This window comes from Oncorhynchus gorbuscha, linkage group LG25 (assembly GCF_021184085.1).
Source record: "Oncorhynchus gorbuscha isolate QuinsamMale2020 ecotype Even-year linkage group LG25, OgorEven_v1.0, whole genome shotgun sequence".
NCBI classification, from domain to species: domain Eukaryota; kingdom Metazoa; phylum Chordata; class Actinopteri; order Salmoniformes; family Salmonidae; genus Oncorhynchus; species Oncorhynchus gorbuscha.
Window position 1 is genome coordinate 30,714,618 of NC_060197.1, and position 24,244 is coordinate 30,738,861.

The 24,244-nt window shown below is 43.3% G+C and overlaps 2 protein-coding genes across 6 annotated transcripts; both read right to left on the minus strand.

The window, feature by feature from the left end:
* Positions 1-4,689: 4,689 nt before the first annotated feature.
* Positions 4,690-10,084, minus strand: LOC124014520. Of its 2 annotated transcripts, XM_046329620.1 has the most exons (19): positions 9,953-10,084; positions 9,810-9,865; positions 9,600-9,689; positions 9,217-9,344; positions 8,872-9,015; positions 8,717-8,785; positions 8,450-8,626; positions 8,123-8,219; positions 7,706-7,929; positions 7,375-7,528; positions 7,078-7,289; positions 6,769-6,886; positions 6,382-6,587; positions 6,183-6,300; positions 5,907-6,076; positions 5,355-5,452; positions 5,127-5,242; positions 4,854-5,044; positions 4,690-4,779 (listed from the first exon to the last, which is right to left on the minus strand). In XM_046329620.1, exons 1-18 carry the CDS (start codon positions 9,973-9,975, stop codon positions 4,884-4,886), a joined length of 2,361 nt encoding a protein of 786 aa, XP_046185576.1. In that variant the 5' UTR covers positions 9,976-10,084; the 3' UTR covers positions 4,690-4,779; positions 4,854-4,883. The 2 variants fall into 2 exon arrangements, with proteins under 2 accessions (XP_046185576.1, XP_046185578.1); XM_046329622.1 differs by having other exon boundaries at positions 4,690-5,044; positions 8,450-8,596.
* A 5,012-nt stretch (positions 10,085-15,096) lies between these two features.
* LOC124014428 lies at positions 15,097-21,678 on the minus strand. Of its 4 annotated transcripts, none has more exons than XM_046329382.1 (19): positions 21,536-21,678; positions 21,393-21,448; positions 21,183-21,272; positions 20,805-20,932; positions 20,457-20,600; positions 20,302-20,370; positions 20,028-20,204; positions 19,701-19,797; positions 19,274-19,497; positions 18,943-19,096; positions 18,649-18,860; positions 17,168-17,285; positions 16,784-16,989; positions 16,571-16,688; positions 16,297-16,466; positions 15,781-15,863; positions 15,540-15,655; positions 15,264-15,457; positions 15,097-15,189 (listed from the first exon to the last, which is right to left on the minus strand). In XM_046329382.1, exons 1-18 carry the CDS (start codon positions 21,556-21,558, stop codon positions 15,294-15,296), a joined length of 2,349 nt encoding a protein of 782 aa, XP_046185338.1. In that variant the 5' UTR covers positions 21,559-21,678; the 3' UTR covers positions 15,097-15,189; positions 15,264-15,293. The 4 variants fall into 4 exon arrangements, with proteins under 4 accessions (XP_046185338.1, XP_046185336.1, XP_046185340.1 ...); XM_046329380.1 differs by having other exon boundaries at positions 15,766-15,863; XM_046329384.1 differs by lacking the exons at positions 15,097-15,189; positions 15,264-15,457 and having other exon boundaries at positions 16,297-16,366.
* Positions 21,679-24,244: the final 2,566 nt, after the last annotated feature.

Genomic DNA, 24,244 nt, shown 5'->3' on the forward strand with positions numbered 1-24,244 from the left:
TTGTAAATTACTATTGTAGCTGGAAACGGCAGTTTTTGTTTTGTAATGGAATATCTACACAGGCATACAGAGGCCCATTATCAGACGCCTCACAAGTCCTCAACTGGCAGCTTCATTAAATAGTACACGCAAAACACCAGTCTCAACGTCAATAGTGAAGAGGCGACTCCGGGATGCTGGCCTTCTAGGCAGAGTTTCAAAGAAAAAGCCATATCTCAGACTGACCAATAAAAATAAAAGATTAAGATGGGCAAAAGAACACAGACACTGGACAGAAGAACGTTGACGTTGAGACTGATGTTTTGCAGGTACTATTTAATGAAGCTGCCAGTTGAGGACTTGTGAGGCGTCTGTTTCTCAAACTAGACACTCTAATGTACTGTATGTACTTGTCCTCTTGCTCAGTTGTGCCCCGGGGCCTCCCACTCCTGTTTCCAATCCGGTTAGAGCCAGTTTGCGCTGTTTTGTGAAGGGAGTAGTGTACAGCGTTGCACCAGATCTTCAGTTTCTTGACAATTTCTCACATGGAATAGCCTTCATTTCGCAGGAACAAGAATAGACTGATGAGTTTCAGAAGAAAGTTCTTTGTTTCTGGCCATTTTGAGCCTGTAATCGAACCCACAAATGCTGATGCTCCAGATAATCAACTAGTCCAAAGAAGAGCAGTTTTATTGCTTCTTTAATCAGCATTTTTTAAACAGTTTTCAGCTGTGCTAACATAATTGCAAAATGGTTTTCAAATGATCAATTAGTCTTTTAAAATAATAAACTTGGATTAGCTAACACAACGTGCCATTGGAACATAGGAGTGATGGTTGCTGATAATGGGCCTCTGTACACCTATGTACATATTCCTTTTCCAGACACAGTAGTCATTTACAACGTCTACACTGTATTTCTGATCAATTCGATGTTAATTTAATGCACAAAAAAGTGCTTTTCTTTCAAAAACAAGGACATTTCTATGTGACCCTAAATTTTTGAACGGTAGTGTGTATATATTGTGTATAGTTTTTTGTGGAGTGGTGTGGTGTGGCTTCCAACCATACCATTTAAAAAAATATATATATATTTTAATCGTCATTGCTGTTTATTTTCTTTGGTGCAATTTGCTCACTGCTTTTCTACCCTCTTAGGAGGACAAGGTGTTCACCTTTAACTTCAACTTGTTCATGACTGGTCCTGGTCAGTTCCTGGATGGGAGACTAGATGCTGCTGGAAGTGGTGTTGGAGGGCCAGTAGGAGGCACTCTCTCCTCTGGCCTAAAAAAATATCCCAATGCCCCAGGACAGTGATCGGGTGCCATCTTTCAGATGGGACATTAAACAGGTGTCCTGACTCTCTGAGGTCATTAAAGATCCCATGGCACTTATCGTAAGAGTAGGGGTGTTAACCTCGGTGTCCTGGCTAAATTCCCAATCTGACCCTCAAACCATCACGGTCACCTAATAACCCCCAGTTTACAATTGGCTCATTAATCCCCCTCCTCTCCCCTGTAACTATTCCCCAGGTCGTTGCTGCAAATGAGAACTTGTTCTCAGTCAACTTACCTGGTAAAATAATTGATAAATAAATAAAACTAATGACAGTGGAGAAAAGCTACACCATATCTAAAACCTGGTCTCCTCTGCCCTAGTCTCCAGAGAAGTTAGCTGTGACCACATCACAGAGGTACCGATCTATGGTTCTATACTGAACCAAAATATTTTACTGAGTTACAGTTCATATAAGGAAATAAATTCATTAGGCCCCAATCTATGGATTTCACATGAATGGGAATGCAGATACGCATCTGTTGTTCAGAGATGCCTTTAAATAAGTAGGAGCTTGAATCAGCAAACCCATCAGTTTCTGCTGTGACCACCATATGCCTCATGCGGTGCGACACATCTCATAGAGTTGATCTGGCTGTTGATTGTGGCCTGTGGAATGTTGTCCCACTCCTCTACAATGGCTGTGCGAAGTTGCTGGATATGGGAGGGAACTGAAACACGCTGTCGTACACGTCGATCCAGAGCATCCCAAACATGCTCAATGGGTGACATGTCTGGTGAGTATGCAGGCCAAGGAAGAAATAGGACATTTTCACCTTCCATGAGTTGTCTACAGATCCTTGCGACATTGGGCCGTGCATGGCCATGCTGAAACACGGGGGGATGGCGGCTGATGAATGGCATGACAATGGGCCTCAGGAGCTCGTCACAGTATCTCTGCACATTCAAATTACCGTTGATATAATACAATTGTGTTCATTGTCCATAGTTTATGCCTGCCCATACCATAACCCCACGGCCACTCTGTTGACATCAGCAAACCGCTCACCCTCAAGATGTCTACCATCTGCCCGGTTAATTTGAAACTTGGAATAATCCTTGTAAAGCACACATCTCCAGCATGCCAGTGGCCATTGAAGGTGAGCATTTGCCCACTGAAGTTGGTTACAATGCCAAACTGCAGCCAGGTCAAGACCCTGGTGAGGACTACAAGCATACAGATGATCTTCCCTGAGATCGTGCAGAAATTCATCAATTGTCTAAACCCACAGCTTCATCAGCTTTCCGGGTAGCTGGTCTAAGATGATCCCGGAGATGAAGCCGGAGGTCATGTGCTGGCGTGGTGACACGTGGTCTGCGGTTGTGAGGCCGGTTGGACAAACTGCCAAATTCTGTAAAACGACGTTGAACGCGGCTTATGGTAGAGACATGAAAATGTAATTGTCTTGCAACAGCTCTGGTGGATGTTCCTGCAATCATGCAAATTACACACTTATATTTTAGTTCAGTTTCAGGTCCTATACCCACAATGTCTGAAAAAGTGGGTAAACTGCCTACCCTCTGAGGCAATTCAACACAAACACATGCAAAACAGGTCACCTACATGAAATATGATACAACACCCCTAGCTCATGAGCTGTCCATAAGTTGAATGCTTGGACTTCAATCATGCGACAGAACACCCTTTCCTTACATTTGTAATAAAGCGTTTGATTGAATTAGAGAGTTGAACTTATGATTCCTGGACCTCTGAAAATGCAGCCAAATGGCTACGTTCACATTGGTCTCGCTTTGAGAATAGTTGTGCACACAAATCAAGAAATAAGCCTATGCCATTGCATAATCAAATGCTTCTAACCAAAAGCCAACTATAGGCCTACCATTGTTGGATGATCATTGGCATCTAGCTGAAGGCTAGTTGTCTGGAGCAATTTGACCAGTCAAATGTGATTCTGATTATCAAATCATTTAAGCCGACACTGAAATAGCCTGTTAATGACACTTCCAATGATCAAGCTGGACCACCGTCAACTTTAAAGATTAAGTGGCTGAATCACTTCTACCAGGATATGACTTGTGCCAACTGTTGTAGTGCAAGCTAGACCTATGCCACATTCTGATGGGACTAATTACAATTTAGCATTTCAGTCACACAACTTGACACTGGCTGATGCAGTGTGTTGTGTACGGTCAAAATTGGGGTACCTGTTAACAGCCTTCAAGCATCCAGGTAAAGTGTATAACTTGTGTATGAGCCTTAAATTCAAGGCATAACTAAGTGATCAGACATACTCATGACAAGTCAACTTAAATCTACCAACACCCTTTGCAGTCACATAAGACTGTTTCTATAGCATGTCATTAATAATAATAATATATGCCATTTAGCAGACGCTTTTATCCAAAGCGACTTACAGTCATGTGTGCATACATTCTACGTATGGGTGGTCCCGGGAATCGAACCCACTACCCTGGCGTTACAAGCGCCATGCTCTACCAACTGAGCTACAGAAGGACATTGAATATCCCTTTGAGCACAGTGAAGTTATTAATTACACTTTTGATGGTGTATCAATACACCCAATGACTACAAAGATGCATGTATCCTTCCTAACTCAGTTGCCGGAGAGGAAGGAAACCGCTCAGGTATTTCTCCATGAGGTGATAGGAGAACTGAGGATGGATCAACAACATTGGAGTTACTTCATAAAACTAACTTAAATGACAGAGTGAAAAGAAAGACACCTGTACAGAATAAAAATTATTCCAAAACATGCATCCTGTTTGCAATAAGGCACGAATGTACAACATTTAAAAATGTGGCAAAGAAATGTACTTTATGTCCTGAATACAAAGTGTTATGTTTGGGACAAATCCAATGCAACTTCACTGAGTACCACTCTTCATTTATTTGAAAACATGAGGTCATATTTTCAAGCATGGTGGTCATAGCATATGTGCTCAGCTATGCAGGGCGTGTGCCATTAAGTGAAATACTACAGAAAGCTTGTCTACAGAGGCTTTATAAGTTATGGAACGATAAAGGGGGAATCTGTAGTTGAGCCATTAATTTTGGAATACAACTTGCCTCGAGCTTGATTGACGCAATATCTAGTAACACTAACCTCAACATGGTTAATTCTTTTTGATCTCATGGTCACACCTTGCTACCAAAAAGCAGTCTATGAAGCTGAGTGCTTAAATTAGTCAAACCACATCCTGCAGCAGTTAACTGAAAGTGGCCACGGTTAGAACTGCTGATCACCCCTTAAAGGCCAACATGCGTCTTAAGTGACATTAAAGCGTCGCACACAAAGCATTTATCTAGCCAACTTAGTTACCAAACAGAGTCCTCACTTGTGATATAATCCCCAAACTGGATGCAGCCACATCCCATAACAATCAGGACAAGGTACAGAGTGTAAGAAACATTTATTAAGAAACAGACTTAATTATATTCACAAACACCAATCACTCCCAATTCAGTCAGTGGTTTCATTTGTTCCTGTGGAGAGAATAAAATGAAGCTAGATCTCATCTAGGAATATGACATGTAGAACAGATCTCTCCATCTCATACCATTGTATGGAGAGTGACTGGGGTCTGGGCCTAAGTGGTTCCTTTAGGTTGGTTCATTTGCCAGCTGAAGACTTTGACGTATTTAGCCCTAGGGTTGATGCCAGGCATTTCCCTCCCAGGACTAAGGCCTGTGTTGGAAGTAGTTGTGGAGGTCAACGGTCTTCTGGTGGTGAGGGTAGTGGGCTGAAATGCTATGATTGGACAGAGAGTCAGGTTTAAAAAGCTGTAGCAGTTTTACCACCCTCTTTAGCTGCACAACTACCGAACACTTACTTTTTACAGCTTCTCTAGTCAAGATGGTGCCAACTCCTGGAGAGTCTGCCTCAAACCGCCAATATGCAAACAGCTTGTATAGGTCACTCAGTGGATAGACACACCGAACTGTCACCCTAAAAAGAGAACTGAACATTAAAGCCACAAGTGCCTGTAGTGGGAGTTAATGACTGACGTGAATATTTATTTTAACCAATGAGGTAGTAGATTATTAGTGAAGTCACGTACACAGAGGCAGTATCCCTGGTTTTGACTGGTGCGTTCACAGATTGGCTCTTGTGCTCAACATTGATCTCATTTTCATAGGTAACATGCTGATGGTCAACCTAGATGACAAGAGGACATCACAAGCCTGAACATAATTCAATTAAAATGATCAAACTATTGCAAGCCATGGCTAAAAACAGGTTGTTCCCTTGTCTATATTTCTCATGAGGCCTGACACCTGTCAGTCAAAGTGAATATTAATTTAAATATTCAGCCTGTATGAGATTAAACTTCCTGATCTCGTGGACCGATTCTGCGCCTGAACCAATGACGCGATGCACATATAACAGCAGTAGTTCCAACGTTTATTTTGCAGATTATTTGGACGCATCAGGATTGGGCAAATTCTAAGACAAATGTAACCAGAACTAAGTCATGCAGCTGAACAAATTAAGCAAGATGAGTTCTGGGTTACCAGGTTAGATGCTGACAAACTTATTTGAAGTAGTCACTGGTAGGGCCAGTCACTTGATCATTTGAATGATTCAAATTGTATGGGTTGGACAGTTATACCTGGACCCTGGTACCACATGTGTGGAGTCCAAAGCTAAAGACAGCCCTGGTGTCATCAGTCTCTTGAGGCCTGCAGGTGGAGTCCAGGAGAAAGGTTCCATTGGGTTCAGCTCCAGGGATGGCCAGAGTCACATCAGTAACCACTGTCACCACCCCTTCAGTGGAACACACTAGAGAAAGTTGTGTTAGAGCTGGGCTAGAACAAGGTGAATGATCAACACTAAACAGTCAGGCAATAAATTAAGTTGCAGGCAAAGATGAGGCACTAGTAGTTACCTATGACCTCAGTAGTCTGGAAGAGACAAGCTTTGGCCAAGGAACTCTTGACCTCCAAGGTCTTAGGAAGTCGTGAGTGAATTTCAAATAAGCCGTAGAACTGCTTCAAATTGATGTCCTGGGAAAAAAAACAGCAGGTACATTTCAAATAATTATAACTCCTACTTGAGCCATCGACAAGCCAATTTAAGCACCTCACCTTATAAGTGTAGCCAACAGAGAAGAGGGGCACTTCCAGGGTCAGACTCTTGCTGTCATTCTGCATGATGTAGCCCCGCTTGGCTGCCAGATTTGAGTTCAGAATGTAAGGGCCAACACCCACCTCCCACAGGTAGTCAAATGGCTTATGGACCATCTGGAAACTGATGCTTTTCTCATTGCAGACGCCTTTGAAGACCGGAGGAACTGACGAAGAAAAGATCGGCCCAATAGTTTAGTCAATAGTGCCAAAATGACATCAGGGGTAAACAGTGGTAGATCGCTGGGCTGCGTCCACGTTAGGCAGTGGTCAGAACCTGAAGGCTCGGAAGACAATCTTGAGAAATATAATTCCATCCCAGGTCTCTTATAGTTCAAGTCAACTTACAGACATCATTGAACTGAGCCACGACTGAGGCCAGGTAGTAGTAAGGCTCCTCGTGAGGCATGATGACCAACGTGTAGTTGATGTCCATCGAGAACTGAAGAAGCCCCTCTGGAGAGTACTATGGATATGAACACTCATTGAGAAGCAAAATCTTATATCCACAAACTAGGGGTGAATCTCAGGTCCCCAAAACCCATTGGAGAAAGTTAAGGGGAGGAACCTTGGATATCCTCCAATGAAAGTCACGAGGAAATACTGAGAAAAACCACAGTAGTTCATTAAAGAGTAAACATATAAATTTCTCTTTACCAGCTTGTGAACAGCAGCATCCTCAAATGGCAGCCTGAGAATGTAGGCATGAAGGTTACTATTGGGCTGGGGGACCTTGGTTATGACAAGACCACTTCCATTCGCCTCTAGTATGGTGAAGTTGTGACCATTGACAGTCACAGCCACCAGTTCAACATCGTAGTAGAGGTTCCCCAGGTAAACAGTAAACACACGATCCTCAAGGACTGTTTCTGTGGTGGGAGAAGGACAACAGTGTCATTAGCAATCATGACCATGGAGCTGAAGATCCACTTCGGATAAGTTAGTAGAACTTACGGTTAATGATGGAGAGGTGCTGGATCAGAAGAGGTGTGTTCATGGGCCTGTGGAGGCGGAGTCTGGTCTCCACACCACAGTCATCAATAAATATTTGTTCATAGTAGAGACGGACCACATAGAACTCATGGTACATGTTGTCCATCACAAAGCTCTGGAAGAGTTGAAACATTTATGAAGCATCTGCCATTCGGTTATATGTTGCAAAGTAGAATATTAAAGGTGTACAGAGGACATGAGTGACTGAAGCCATTCGCAGCTGCTCTACATCAGAATACAAGGTAAGCGTCTCCATGTGAATGGTCAGATGCCGGCCTAGTACGCTACTGACTTTTCTGTATCCTCCGGCAGCATTGAAGGGGATGCTGATCTGGACAGTGGTGTCACTGATGTCCAGGCAGTAGCCTCGCTCTGTTGTGATGGGCGCATCCAGGAGCTGACCATCCACCCCCATTGAGATCTTGATGCTCTCCAAACCAGAGAGGCCAGAGACCAACGGGGACAGCAGAGTGGGGGTCTGCCAGACCAGCCCCGTCCCATCATACATCCCTTCATCTGGAAAGAAATTACAAGTGTTAAGACCCTGTGAGCAATTCTTCCTCTGCAACTGAGTGATCGAAACATCTCACAGATCTGAAATAACTTCATAGGTGAAAGTATTATTTGCTTAACTGAGCCATCACTATTGCTTAAGACGATCAGATCTGATCCTTGATTATGTGGAACCTGATATTGCACTGGAACTTACTAGTGCTGCACGCAACAATCCAGTCAACCATCATAACCACCCATCTCTGCCTGGAGAACAGTATGGGATGGACCACCTCCACCACTGAACCATTGATCTGGAATTGAATAAAGGATGAAGTGTACTTGCCAACAGTACATAAGGGGCATTTCAGTAGTCTAAAAAAGTTGCTTCCTTCCCATCCTGCATAACCCTGGTTTTAAACATTACGCAATGTAAGACCCTCTTGGATTACAGCCACCAGTCTAGGTCGTTAATTTCAAATTAAGCAAGCCTGAAGATAACCAAGATAAAGGAAGCCATTGAACAGGACATTTAAATCCTCACCATGGAGACAGACCCCATGACAGACCGTGGTGTGTAGGGTGAGCGGAACACCAGTCTCCCCTGGGTGAGGTGGAACACGTAGCCCAGCTCCCGAGCCTCTGAGAATGACATGGGAATCAGCTGCTGCCCCTCCTGCTGGAACATCACCTGCCAAGTAGACGTGGCAGAGCTGTGGGCCTGATGGGGAACAAGAGACAGGGCATGCATGGTGGTATTGGGGACAAACTGGTGGAGCTCATCTAATTGACCAAATAGCCTTTAGCTTACTTTAGCAAGGGCAGCAGTCCAGGCATCCGTTGTACCAGACAGACAAGAAACGTCACTCCTCATTGACACCTACAGGGTAACATAACACTCTCCTATAAAAATACACAAGCCCACCTCCACGAGCCCTGATACAGTCTAGATCCATGCATCAGTACCTCCATATAGTTCTCCTCACAGCTGACTTCTCTGGGGGACCAAGGTAGAGAGAGGAAGCAGGTTGCATTCACAGAGTATGTGGTTTCCACTCTACTTGCAGCAGTTGTGATCAAGTTAAAGCTAAAAGTGAACACCTCATCATCCTAAGATAAAAAAGAAAGACCTTCAACTGAGACATTTGGTAGCAATTTAACTAAATATATATTTTAAAAACCCTCCAATGGGAACAGATGGCAACTAATGGCTACTCCACATTGGTTCAATGTAATTGAAATGTTGATTTAACCAGTGTGCCCATGGGTTGTGGCTTTGAAAAGACTACAATGCACAGAAAATATATGAACCTGGTTGTCAGTGTGGCAGGAGAAGTAGGAGGCTCTGAGTTCAGCAAGGCCAGGCAGAGGGAGGATACTGAACATGTAGCCACACTCTGACCCATACTGCTTAGTGATGGGGTGAACGCCATTAGCATCTGGATAGGGGTAAAGAACTGGGTCATATCAAATGATTTGAATATGCTCAGGTCAAATACTAAATAAAAATCAGTTTATTCTTAAGTGGTCCAACAGGCACAGTGAGAGACTGAAATATACTGCAGGGAGAGACTTCCTGTCAGCACCAGCTACCAAACCCTGGCCAAGACATGTTAAGATGCCAAGTTCATGAGCTGACCAAACCTGGTTTCAGACCCATTTTGCAGCAGACTTAACGTTAAAAGCCTACTTACCAACCGCTTCAAAGCGAGGTTCGTTCCCAGCAAATGAGAGTTGGGTTGTTACCAACAGGTATCGATCCCGGCATGCAGTCTCAATGGCCCCTATATAGACACACAAGGTGAGAATCTGAAGGGTGGAAACTAAAAGATTCTGACCAACAATTCATACAAGTGTTCTCCAGCTTGTATAAAGGCTCATCTGACTCAATTTAAGTTTCTTACCTCTTGGAAGGTCAGAACATCTTACACTAGGCCATACAGACAGGAGTACAAATACTCTGTAAGAAAAACAATAGCACAGGTCAATAAAGGTTGCAGGCATCAAAACACTTATTCAAAACATTTAAGCCCACCACCAAACTTACCCCAACCAAAACCCAAAAGCCATTGCCACTGAGCAGTAACTGTGTCTAACCAGGAACAGCTAGTAAACTACACCTGCTAGTTAACACAACATCAACTATCACGTACTGACAATATCCTAGACAAAACAACAGTTGATGAGTAGTATGTTCAATTTCTGGCACTTTTATATGGGGGTGGTGCTGTGATTGAGGTAATTAATTAGCTAATTGGGTCACATGGTTGGTCATCTTGCCAGAGCCTAGGGGCACAGCTAAATAGTCTGAAGTGGATTCGTCTCCTCATCTCTTCTCCTTCCCCCTTTCTTAGGATGTGTTTTCCATCTCCACTGAACAACAATATAAACGGATCATGTAAAGTGTTGGTTCCATGTTTCATGAGCAGAAATAAAAGATCCCAGACATTTTCCAAACAAACGAAAAGCTTATTTCTATCAACCTTTGTTCACATTTTTTTTTACATCCCTGTTAGTGAGCATTTCTCCTTTGCAAAGATAATCCATCCACTTGACAGCTGTGGTATATCACGAAGCTGATTAAACAGCATGATCATTACACAGGTACACCTTGTGCTGGGGACAATAAAAGGCCACTCTAAAATGTGTCACACAACACAATGCCACAGATATCTCAAGTTTTGAAGGAGAGTGCAATTGGCATGCTGACTGCAAGAATGTCCACCAGAGCTGTTGCCAGAGAATTGAATGTTCATTTCCCTACCATAAGCCGTATCCATCCGGCCTCACAACCACAGACCATGAGTAAGGCATTGTGTGGGCGAGTGGTTTGCTGATGTTAACGTTGTGAACCGACTGCCCATGGTGGCGGTGGGGTTATGGTATGGGCGGCATAAACTACAGACAATGAACACAATTGCATTTTATCTATGGCAATTTGACCCCACTCCGGGATGCTGTCCTTAGAGGCAGAGTTTCAAAGAAAAAGCCATATCTCATACTGGCCAATAAAAATAAAAGGTTAAGATGGGCAAAAGAACACAGACACTGGACAGAAGAACTCTGCCTAGAAGGCCAGCATCCCGGAGTCGCCTCTTCACTGTTGAGACTGGTGTTTTGCGGGTACTATTTAATGAAGCTGCCAGTTGATGACTTGTGAGGTGTTTGTTTCTCAAACTATACACTCTAATGTACTGTACTTGTCCTCTTGCTCAGTTGTGCACCGGGGCCTCCCACTCCTGTTTCTATTCTGGTTAGTGCCAGTTGGCGCTGTTTTGTGAAAGGAGTAGTGCACAGCGTTGCACCAGATCTTCAGTTTCTTGGCAATTTCTCACATGGCATAGCCTTCATGTCTCAGAACAAGAATAGACTGATGAGTTTCAGAAGAAAGTTATTTGTTTCTGTCCATTTTGAGCCTGTAATCGAACCCACAAATGCTGATGCTCCAGATACTCAACTAGTCCAAAGAAGAGCAGTTTTATTGCTTCTTTAATCAGCATTTTTTAAACAGTTTTCAGCTGTGCTAACATAATTGCAAAAGGGTTTTCAAATGATCAATTAGCCTTTTAAAATAATAAACTTGGATTAGCTAACACGACGTGCCATTGGAACACAGGAGTGATGGTTGCTGATAATGGGCCTCTGTACGCCTATGTAGATATTCCTTTAAAAATCAGCCGTTTCCAGACACAGTAGTCATTTACAACGTCTACACTGTATTTATGATCAATTTTATGTTATTTTAATGGACAACAAATGGGATTTTCTTTCAAAAACAATGACATTTCTATGTGACCACAAGTCTTTGAACTGTTGTGTATATATTGTGTATCGTTTTTTTGTGGTGTGGTTTTCTATAAGCCCATGGGCTTCCAACCACACCATTTAAATGTTTATTTTTCTTATTTTAAATATATATTTTAATCTCCATTGTTGTTTATTTTCTTTGGTGCAAGTTGCTCAATGCTTTTCTACCCTCTTAGGAGGACATGGTGTTCACCTTTAACTTCAACTTGTTCATGACTAACAACAGTGGAGACAAGTTACACCATATCTAACACCTCTGCCCAAGTCTTCAGAGAAGTTAGCTGTGAGCACATCACAGAGGTACTGATCTATGGTTCTATACTGAACCAAAATATAAATGCAACATGCAATGATTTCAAAGATTTTACCGAGTTACAGTTCATATTTTTTTTGAACATTTTATTTTACCTTTATTTAACTAGGCAAGTCAGTTAAGACAAATTCTTATTTTCAATGAGGGCCTTTTAATTTTTTTTTTTTTTTTTTTAACCTTTATTTAACCAGGCAAGTCAGTTAAGAACATATTCTTATTTTCAATGACGGCCTGGGAACAGTGGGTTAACTGCCTGTTCAGGGGCAGAACGACAGATTTGTACCTTGTCAGCTCGGGGGTTTGAACTCGCAACCTTCCGGTTACTAGTCCAACACTCTAACCACTAGGCTACGCTGCCGCCTACTAGGGAACAGTGGGTTACAACTGCCTGTTCAGGGGCAGAAGGACAGATTTGTACCTTGTCAGCTCGGGGATTGGAACTTGCAACCTTTCAGTTACTAGTCCAACGTTCGAACCACTAGGCTACCCTGCCGCCCCATATAAGGAATCCAGTCCATTGAAATAAATTCATTAGGCCCTAATTTATGGATTTCACATGAGTTCAGATATCCATCTGTTGTTCAGAGATGCCTTTTAAAAAAAGTAGGAGCGTGAATCAGCAAACCCATCAGTTTCTGGTGTGACCACCATATGCCTCAGTTGATCTGGCTGTTGATTGTGGCGTGTGGAATGTTGTCCCACTCCTCTACAATGGCTGTGCGAAGTTGCTGGATATTGGAGGGAACTGAAACACGCTGTCTTACACGTCGATCCAAAGCATCCCAAACATGCTCAATGGGTGACATGTCTGGTGAGTATGCAGGCCAAGGAAGAAACTGGACATTTTCAGCTTCCATAAATTGGCTACAGATCCTTGCGACATTGGGCCGTGCATGAGCATGCTGAAACACGGGGGGATGGCGGCTGATGAATGGCACGACAATGGGCCTCGGGAGCTCGTCACAGTATCTCTGCACATTGAAATTACCATTGATATAATACAATTGTGTTCATTGTCCGTAGTTTATGCCTGCCCATACCATAACCCCATGGCCACTCTGTTGACATCAGCAAACCTCTCACCCACAAGATGTCTACCATCTGCCCGGTTCATTTGAAACCTGGATTAATCCTTGTAAAGCACACATCTCCAGCCTGCCAGTGGCCATTGAAAGTGAGCATTTGCCCACTGAAGTTGGTTACAATGCCACACTGCAGCCAGGTCAAGACCCTGGTGAAGCATACAGATGATCTTCCCTGAGATTGTATTTGACAGTTTGTGCAGAAATTCTTCAGTTGTCTAAACCCACAGTTTCATCAGCTGTCCGGGTAGCTGGTCTCAGATGATCCTGCAGATGAAGAAGCCGGAGGTCACGGCTGGCGTGGTTACACGTGGTCTGCGGTTGTGAGGCCGGTTGGACGAACTGCCAAATTCTGTAAAACGACGTTGAACGCGGCTTATGGTAGAGACATGAAAATGTAATTGTCTTGCAACAGCTCTGGTGGACATTCCTGCAATCATGCAAATTGCACACTCCCTCATAACTTGAGACATCTGTGGCATTGTGTTGACAAAACTACACCATTTAGTGGCCTTTTATCCCCAGCGGTTTAATCAGCTTCTTGACATGCCAGGTGGATGGATTATCTCAGCAAAGTTAAAATGCTCACTAACTGGTAAGATACATTTGTGCACAAAACGTGAGAAATAAGTTGTGTATGGAACATTTCAGGGATCTTTTATTTCAACTCATGAAACATGTGACCAACACTTAATGTTATTTATACTTGTTCATTTTCAGTCCCTAAACCCACAATATATTTGTCTGAAAGTGGGTAAACTGCCTACTCTCTCAGCAGAGGCAATTTTACACAAACACATGCAAAACAGGTAGCCGACATTAAATATACGAGTTCAATCAAACGTCGACACCCTAGTTCTTGAGCTGTCCATCAGTCATGAGTTGAATGCGTGGCGTTTTCACCGATCATGTGACAAAACCTTTCATTACATTGTTTTGTAATTAAATTTAGAATTAGGAAATATAACTTACGATTCCTGGAGCTATGAAAATGTCGGTCACATGGCTCGCTGTGAGAATAGTTGTGTACACAAATCCAAAAATAGGCCTATGCCATTGGATAATCAAATGCTTCCACCCAAAAGTAAACTATAGGCCTACCATTGTTGGATGAGCATTGATGTCTAGCTGAAGGCTAGTTGTCTGGAGCAATTTGACCAGTCAAATGTGATTCTGATTATCAAATCTAAGCTGACACTGAAATAGCCTGTTAATGACACTTCCATCAATGAACAAGCTGGACCACCGTCAACTTTAAAGATTAAGTGGCTGAATCACTTCTACCAGGATATGACTTGTGCCAACTGTCGTAGTGTAATCTAGACCTATGCCACATTCTGATGGGACGAATTACAATTTAGCATTTCAGTCACACAACTTGACACTGGCTGATGCAGTGTGTTGTGTAAGGTCAAAATTGGGGTACATGTTAACAGCATCCAGGTAAAATGTGTATAACTCGACAGTGTATGAGCCTTAAATTATAGGCATAACCAAGTGGTCAGCCACTCATTCTAACACCCTTTGAATTCACAGACATTTAAACAGCATGGTAAAAAAAGCAGCAATAGCCTTATATTGTTCTGTCTACAGAGGCTTTAAGTTCTAGGATGAGTAGGAGTCATCTGTAGTTACCCATTGATTTGGACTAATATAGCGTAATGCCACGAGCTTGCTTTAATCCATTTCTAGTAAAACTAGCCTCAACATGGTCACACCTTGCTGCCAAAATGCAGTTTATGGATCTGTGTGCTAGATTCAGGCCCCATCCTGCAGCAGTTGACCAAAAGTGGCAGGGTGGCCACAGTTAGAATTGCTGATCACCCCTTAAAGGCCAACATGTGTCGTAAGTGACTGAGATGAAAGATATTCAAATGCGTCGCACACAAAGACTTTACCTAGCCAACTTAGTTACCAAACAAAGTCCTCACTTGTGATATAATCCCCAAACTGGATGCAGCCACATCCCATAACAATCAGGACAAGGTACAGCTTGGAAGACATTTTTTATTAAGAACCAGACTTATTTATATTCAAAAACACCGCAATCACTCCCGATTCAGTCAGTGGTTTCATTTGTTCCTGTGGAGAGAATAAAATGAAGCTAGATCTCATCTAGGAATATGACATGTAGAACAGATCTCTCCATCTCATACCATTGTATGGAGAGTGACTGGGGTCTGGGCCTAAGTGGTTCCTTTAGGTTGGTTCATTTGCCAGCTGAAGACTTTGACGTATTTAGCCCTAGGGTTGATGCCAGGCATTTCCCTCCCAGGACTAAGGCCCGTGTTGGAAGTAGTTGTGGAGGTCAACGGTCTTCTGGTGGTGGGTGGAAAGGTGGGCTGAAATGCTATGATTGGACAGAGAGTCAGGTTTAAAAAGCTGTAGCAGTTTTACCACCCTCTTTAGCTGCACAACTACCGAACACTTACTTTTTACAGCTTCTCTAGTCAAGATGGTGCCAACTCCTGGAGAGTCTGCCTCAAACCGCCAATATGCAAACAGCTTGTATAGGTCACTCAGTGGATAGACACACCGAACTGTCACCCTAAAAGAGAACTGAACATTAAAGCCACAAGTGCCTGTAGTGGGAGTTAATGACTGACGTAAATATTTTTAATTCAACCAATGAGGTAGATTATCAGTGAAGTCACGTACACAGAGGCAGTATCCCTGGTTTTGACTGGTGCGTTCACAGATTGGCTCTTGTGCTCAATGTTGATATCATTTTCGTAGGTAACATGCTGATGGTCAACCTAGATGACAAGAGGATGTCACAAGCCTGAACATGATTCATTGAATATCAAACTGTTGCAAGCCAAAAAAACCTAAATGGCTGTTCCCTTGTCAGGCCTCGTGAGAAATATAGACACCTGTCAGTCAATGTCTGAATATTAATTTAAATATTCAGCCTGTATGTTGACAGTTTGAGATGGCGGCTTGCTGATCTCGTGGACCGATTCTGCGCCTGAACCAATGATAACAGCAGTAGTTCCAGCGTTTATTTGGACGCATCAGGATTGGGCAAATTCTAAGACAAATGTAACCAGAACTAAGTCATGCAGCTGAACAAATTAAGCCAGATGAGTTCTGGGTTACCAGGTTAGATGCTGACAAACTTATTTGAAGTAGTCACTGGTAGGGCCAGTCACTTGAATGAGTCAAATTGTATGGGTTGGACAGTTATACCTGGACCCTGGTACCACAGGTGTGGAGTCCAAAGCTAAAGAGAGCCCTGGTGTCATCAGTCTCTTGAGGCCTGCAGGTGGAGTCCAGGAGAAAGGTTCCATTGGGTTCAGCTCCAGGGATGGCCAGAGTCACATCAGTAACCACTGTCACCACCCCTTCAGTGGAACACACTAGAGAAAGTTGTTAGAGCTGGGCTAGAACAAGGTGAACGATTAACACTAAACAGTCAGGCAATAAATTAAGTTGCAGGCAAAGATGAGGCACTAGTAGTTACCTATGACCTCAGTAGTCTGGAAGAGACAAGCTTTGGCCAAGGAACTCTTGACCTCCAAGGTCTTAGGAAGTCGTGAGTGAATTTCAAATGAGCCGTTGAACTGCTTCAAATTGATGTCCTGGGAAAAAAGCAAAAGGTACATTTTAAATAATTATAACTCCTACTTGAGCCAACGACAAGCCAATTTAAGCACTTGACCAATGAGCATCTCACCTTATAAGTGTAGCCAACAGAGAAGAGGGGCACTTCCAGGGTCAGACTCTTGCTGTCATTCTGCATGATGTAGCCCCGCTTGGCTGCCAGATTTGTGGTCAGAATGTAGGGGCCAACACCCACCTCCCACAGGTAGTCAAATGGCTTATGGTCCATATGGAAACGGATGCTTTTCTCATTGCAGACGCCTTTGAAGACCGGAGGAACTGACGAAGAAAAGATCGGCCCAATAGTTTAGTCAATAGTGCCAAAATGACAGGGGTAAACAGTGGTAGATCACTGGGCTGTGTCCACGTTAAGGCAGTGGTCAGAACCAGGAGGCTCGGAAGACTGAGAAATATCACTTCCAGCCTAGGTCTCTTAATAAAGTTCAAGTCAACTTACAGACATCATTAAACTGAGCCACGACTGAGGCCAGGTAGTAGAAGGGCTCCTCTTGAGGCAGGATTACCAACGTGTAGTTGATGGCCAACGAGAACTGAAGAAGCCCCTCTGGCGAGTACTATGGATATGAACTCATTTAGAAACAAATCTTACATCCACATATTAGGGGTGAAGCCGAGGTCCCCAAAACACATTGAAAAATGTTGAGGAACCTGGGATCTCTTCCAATAACAAGTGTCATGAGAATTTTCTATCCCAATGATTATAACCACAATCAAGCTTTGACCAATTCCCGAGGTTTGTAAGACCCTGGGTTTATAAATAGGAAAAGACTCAGCTTAAGCCAAAGGTAGTCCTTTATTCACGAGAAGGTGCTAAGAAACCTATCATGCGCACAGCCTTCTATATAACTCCTACAAGTGTATGGGGGGGGGGGGGACTTTCACCTGTCCTTGGTCTCACAGTACTAACACATGTTGTGCTGCCATCCTGTTAGAAGGTAACAGATTATTTTATTACAATGGTTAAATTGGATTTACATTGTGTTCAATGGTGTCATTTGCCCCTTAGTGGCGCTTTCTGGTACTTAGAAAGACAACGCAAACGGGAAGTTCAGAATTTGTTTTGCACGCATAGAAGCAGCTACAAACGCTACGGTGCAGGTCTTTCAATGTAGTTATTTGTCACGCTTCAGCCTTGGAAAAACATTTGTTTGTAAGTTCGATTCAAGCATTTAGCTAATGATGATCATCTTGTTATTGATAGAGTTTCTTACATATCAATGTTGGTTGCATTTACTCACATATTGCAATGCCTTGTGTATGTCGTTAGCTGTATTACTTTGCTCATGCGTCATGCAAACGAATTGTAAAATATACAATACTGTAGTTTTGTTACTGTTTCTAGTGTAATATGCTTTGTTATTCTACATAGATTGTTATTATTAGAGTAATGAAAGGAGCAATTACCATATGGTTAACAATTAGCTATATGGTTTGGCATCATGCCAGATGCATGGTACCTTAGCGCGTGCTTTGTACAGCTACAGTTTAATGTACAGCTACAGTATGTCGGTGTGAATTGAACACTAAAGTATATTATTTTCTGTATTTTGCAGTTTCACAACATAAACGTTTTCAATATATTCATTCAAGAAAAGTCACGCCTTGGGAGTTTTATTGAAGACTTAGTTGTTAGCTATCTGTCTAGTTTTGCATGGGAACGCAACTCAAGGGCAGAATACATGTGTTGTCAGTTCCTCTTTATCACACAAACACAATGTTCCCACAATATTCTAGTATTGTGTCTAAACACATAGTCTAAGCTTCTGTAACTATTAGGGTGAAATACTTCAGTCATAACTCTTAATGTCATTCAGATAATCTTATTACATTAAACATAAATTCCCTTATCAAGAAGCCATGAGGAAATACTGAGGAAAACCACAGTTCATTAGAGTAAAAATAAGTATTTCTCTTTACCAGCTTGTGAACAACAGCATCCTCAAATGGTACCCTGAGAATGTAGGCATGTAGGGTACTATTGGGCTGGGGGACCATGGTTATGACGAGGCCACTTTTATTCGCCTCTAGTATGGTGAAGTTGTGACCATTGATCGTCACAGCCACCAGGTCAACATCGTAGGAGAGATTCCCCAGGTAAACAGTAAACACACGATCCTCAAGGACTGTTTCTGTGGTGGGAGAAGGACAACAGGGTTAGCAATCATGACCATGGAGCTGAAGAGCCACTTCGGATAGGTTAGTAAAACTTACCGTTAATGATGGTGAGGTGCTGGATCAGAAGGGGTGTGTTCATGGGCCTGTGGAGGCGGAGTCTGGTCTCCACACCACAGTCATCAAGAAAGATTTGTTCATAGTAGAGATGGACCACATAGAATTCATGGTACATGTTGCCCATCACAAAGCTCTGGAAGAGTTGAAACCGTTATGAAGCATCTGCCATTAGGTTATATGGTACAAAGTAGAATATTCAAGGTGTACAGAGGACATGAGTGACTGAAGCCATTTGCAGCTTCTCTGCATCAGAATACAAGGTAAGTGTCTCCATGTGAATGGTGAGATGCCAGTCTAGTACGCTACTGACTTTTCTGTATCCTCCGGCAGCGTTGAAAGGGATGCTGATCTGGACAGTGGTGTCACTTATGTCCAGGCTGTAGCCTCGCTCTGCTGTGATGGGCTCATCCAGGAGCTGCCCATCCACCCCCATTGAGATCTTGCTGCTCTCCAAACCAGAGAGGCCAGAGACCAGCGGGGACAGCAGCGTGGGGGTCTGCCAGACCAGCCCCGTCCCATCATACATCCCTTCATCTGGAAAGAAATTACAAGTGTTAAGACCCTGTGAGCAATTCTTCCTCTGCAACTGAGTGATCGAAACATCTCACCGATCTGAAATAACTTCATAGGTGAAAGTATTATTTGCTTAACTGTGCCATCGCTATTGCTTAAGACAAGCCAGTCCCTTCAGGTCTGAACCATGATAATGTGGAACCTGATATTGCACTGGAACTTACTTGTGCTGCACGCAACAATCCAGTCCACCATCATAACCACCCATCTCTGCCTGGAGAACAGTATGGGATGGACCACCTCCACCACTGAACCATTGATCTGGAATTGAATAAAGGATGAAGTGTACTTGCCAATAGTACAAAAGGGGCATTTCAGTAGTCTAAATAAGTGGCTTCCTTCCCATCCTGCATAACCCTGGTTTTAAACATTACGCAATGTAAGACCCTCTTGGATTACAGCCACCAGTCTAGGTCGTTAATGTCAAATTAAGCAAGCCTGAAGACAACCAAGATAAAGGAAGCCATTGAACATGACATTTAAATCCTCACCATGGAGACAGACCCCATAACAGACCGTGGTGTGTAGGGTGAGCGGAACACCAGTCTCCCCTGGGTGAGGTGGAACACGTAGCCCAGCTCCCGAGCCTCTGAGAATGACATGGGAATCAGCTGCTGCCCCTCCTGCTGGAACATCACCTGCCAGGTAGACGTGGCAGAGCTGTGGGCCTGATGGGGAACAAGAGACAGGGCATGCATGGTGGTATTGGGGACAAACTGGTGGAGCTCATCTAATTGACAATTTGCCAAATAGCCTTTAGCTTACTTTAGCAAGGGCAGCAGTCCAGGCATCCGTTGTACCAGACAGACAAGAAACGTCACTCCTCATTGACACCTACAGGGTAACATAACACTCTCCTATAAAAATACACAAGCCCACCTCCACGAGCCCTGATACAGTCTAGATCCATGCATAAGTACCTCCATATAGTTCTCCTCACAGCTGACTTCTCTGGGGGACCAGGGTAGAGGGAGGGGGCAGGTTGCATTCACAGAGTAGGTGGCTTCCACTCCATTCACATCAATTGTGATCAAGTTAAAGCTAAAAGTGAACACCTCATCATCCTAAGATACAAAAACAAGACCTTCAACTGAGATACCTGGTAGTAATTTAACTAGAAAATATAGTTTAAAAGCCCTTCCCATGGGCACAGATATCAACTCAATGGCTACTCCACATTGGTTCAATGTAATTGAAATGTTGATTTAACCAGTGTGCCCATGGGTTGTGGCTTTTAAAAGACCACAATGCACAGAAAATATATGAACCTGGTTGTCAGTGTGGCAGGAGAAGTAGGAGGCTCTGAGTTCAGCAAGGCCAGGCAGAGGGAGGATACTGAACATGTAGCCACACTCTGACCCATACTGCTTAGTGATGGGGTGAACGCCATCAGAATCTAGATAGGGGTAAAGAACTGGGTCATATCAAATGATTTGAATATGCTCAAGTCCAATACTAAATAAAAATCAGTTTATTCTTAAGTGGTCCAACAGGCACAGAGAGACTGAAATATACTGCAGGGAGAGACTTGTCAGCACCAGCTACCAAACCCTGGCCAAGACATGTTAAGATGCCAAGTTCATGAGCTGACCAAACCTGGTTTCAGACCCATTTTGCAGCAGACTTAACGTTAAAAGCCTACTTACCAACCGCTTCAAAGCGAGGTTCGTTCCCAGCAAATGAGAGTTGGGTTGTTACCAACAGGTATCGATCCCGGCATGCAGTCTCAATGGCCCCTATATAGACACACAAGGTGAGAATCTGAAGGGTGGAAACTAAAAGATTCTGACCAACAATTCAAACAAGTGTTCTACAGCTTGTATAAAGGCTAAGCTGACTCAATTTAAGTTTCTTACCTCTTGGAAGGTCAGAACATCTTACACTAGGCCATACAGACAGGAGTACAAATACTCTGTAAGAAAAACAATAGCACAGGTCAATAAAGGTTGCCAGCATCAAAACACTTATTCAAAACATTTAAGCCCACCACCAAACTTACCCCATCCAACACCCAAAAGCCATTGCTCCGTAGAAGTGTCTAACCCTAGCCAGGAACAGCTATTAAACTACACCTGCTAGTTGACACAACATCAACTATCACGTACTGACAGTATCCTAGTCAAAACAACAGTTGATAAGTAGCATGTTCTCTGGCACTTTTATATGGGGGTGGTGCTGTGATTGAGGTAATTAATTAGCTAATTGGGTCACATGGTTGGTCATCTTGCCAGAGCCTAGGGGCGCAGCTAAATAGTCTGAAGTGGATTCGTCTCCTCATCTCTTCTCCTTCCTCCTTTCTTAGGATGTGTTTTCCATCTCCACTGAATAACAACATAAACGGATCATGTAAAGTGTTGGTTCCATGTTTCATGAGCAGAAATAAAAGATCCCAGACATTTTCCATACGAACGAAAAGCTTATTTCTATCAAACTTTGTGCACAAATTTGTTTACATCCCTGTTAGTGAGCATTTCTCCTTTGCCAAGATAATCCATCCACTTGACAGCTGTGGCATATCAAGAAGCTGATTAAACAGCATGATCATTACACAGGTACACCTTGTGCTGGGGACAATGAAAGGTCACACAACACAATGCCACAGATATCTCAAGTTTTGAAGGAGTGCAATTGGCATGCTGACTGCAAGAATGTCCACCAGAGCTGTTGCCAGAGAATTGAATGTTAATTTCTCTACCATAAGCCGCATCCATCCGGCCCCACAACCACAGACCATGAGTAAGGCGTTGTGTGGGCGAGTGGTTTGCTGATGTTAACGTTGTGAACCGACTGCCCATGGTGGCTGTGGGGTTATGGTATGGGCGGGATAAGCTACGGACAACGAACACAATTGCATTTTATCTATGGCAATTTGACCCCACTCCGGGATGCTGTCCTTCTAGGCACAGTTTCAAAGGAAAAGCCATATCTCAGACTGGCCAATAAAAAGAAAAGATTAAGATGGGAAAAAGAACACAGACACTGGACAGAAGAACTCTGCCTAGAAGGCCAGCATCCCGGAGTCGCCTCTTCACTGTTGAGACTGGTGTTTTGCGGGTACTATTTAATGAATTTGCCAGTTGAGGACTTGTGAGGTGTCTGTTTCTCAAACTATATACTCTAATGTACTGTACTTGTCCTCTTGCTCAGTTGTGCACCGGGGCCTCCCACTCCTGTTTCTATTCTGGTTAGTGCAGGTTTGCGCTGTTTTGTGAAGGGAGTACTGTAGCTCCCTCCAGTAACCACGAGCACAACCGCTCCTTGATTTGAACTGGCCGCTTTATTCTGTAGATTTAGTCAGAATTATCACCTTCCGTGGGAACTATAAAGTAAATGAAAAATACAATTAAGCACACTCTTACATTCTCCTTATCTGACGAGTGACATATTAGCTTGGTATAACTCTGAAGTGCTTACATACATAAATAGTTTAGCCGGTGCTATATCAGTATCAGATTAAACACATGAATAATGGTAAAATACCTCATTGGCTGCTTTTTACAGAAGGGAGGAATCAAACCTCACATGTATTATTCCTGGCATTAATTCACACTTCATCCTTAATTATTATAACGTTACCATCCTAACATACACGCTTCAACCTTTATGAACTACACCCGATGACATGAAAACTTAACTAACACAGTGCGGGATTGCCTTCCCTCCAAAAGTGTGTTGCTACAATAAGGATCCCTGTTACAACAGTATTAGCTATGTAGTTCCGCTTGTCTTATCATTTCCCCACACAGCGGACACGTAAACAATTCAAACAACGACATAGACTTACAGGTTAACTGTCAGTTACACTCCCACCAATCACCGGTGATTTCTGTGAAAGGGGTCTGCATGTTTCTTGATCGGCTTCCAGGAGGGTGACTGTCTTATGGGCGGGCTATGGGAGAAATTATGTACATATATGGAGGAACATAAATACTGTAACACAAGAGAGAGATACACTTATAGAGTTCATTTCCCATTCTGATAAAATACATTGTCTATTGTATAGGTGTCACGCCTTGGTCATTGTATTTTGTGTTTTTGTTATATGTTTGGGTAGGCCAAGGTGTGACATGGGTTTATATGTTGTGTTTCGCATTGGGGTTTGTAATATTTGGGATCGCGGCTGATTAGGGGTGTGTCTAGTTAGGCTTGGCTGCCTGAGGCGATTCTCAATCAGAGTCAGGTGCTTGTCGTTGTCTCTGATTGGGAACCGTATTTAGGTAGCCTGAGTTCTCGTTGTATTTTGTGGGTGTTTGTTCCTGTCTCTGTGTAGTGTTCAACAGATAGGCTGTAATAGGTTTCACGTTCCGTTTGTTGTTTTTGTATTTAGTTAAGTTATTTCATGTACCGCGATACTTTCATTAAAGTCATGAGTAACCTACACGCTGCATTTCGGTCTGACTCTCTTCATTCAACAGACGAACGCCGTTACAGAAACACCCACCACTCACAGACCGAGCAGTGTGTAAACTGGCAGGAGCTAAAGGAGGACGTTATGGACGGTAGAGGCATGGAGTATACGACGTGGGGGGAAATCGACAGGTGGGCGGCCGACCCAGAGCGAGTGCAGGAGCCTGCCTGGGATTCGCTTCAGCAGTGCGAAGAGGGCTACAGGCGAATCGAGTCAAAGAAAAAGACACGCCGGCTAAAACGCTGGTTTAAACAGGCAGCGACAGCTGGAGCAGCAAAGGGAGGATGAATTATTCGGAGA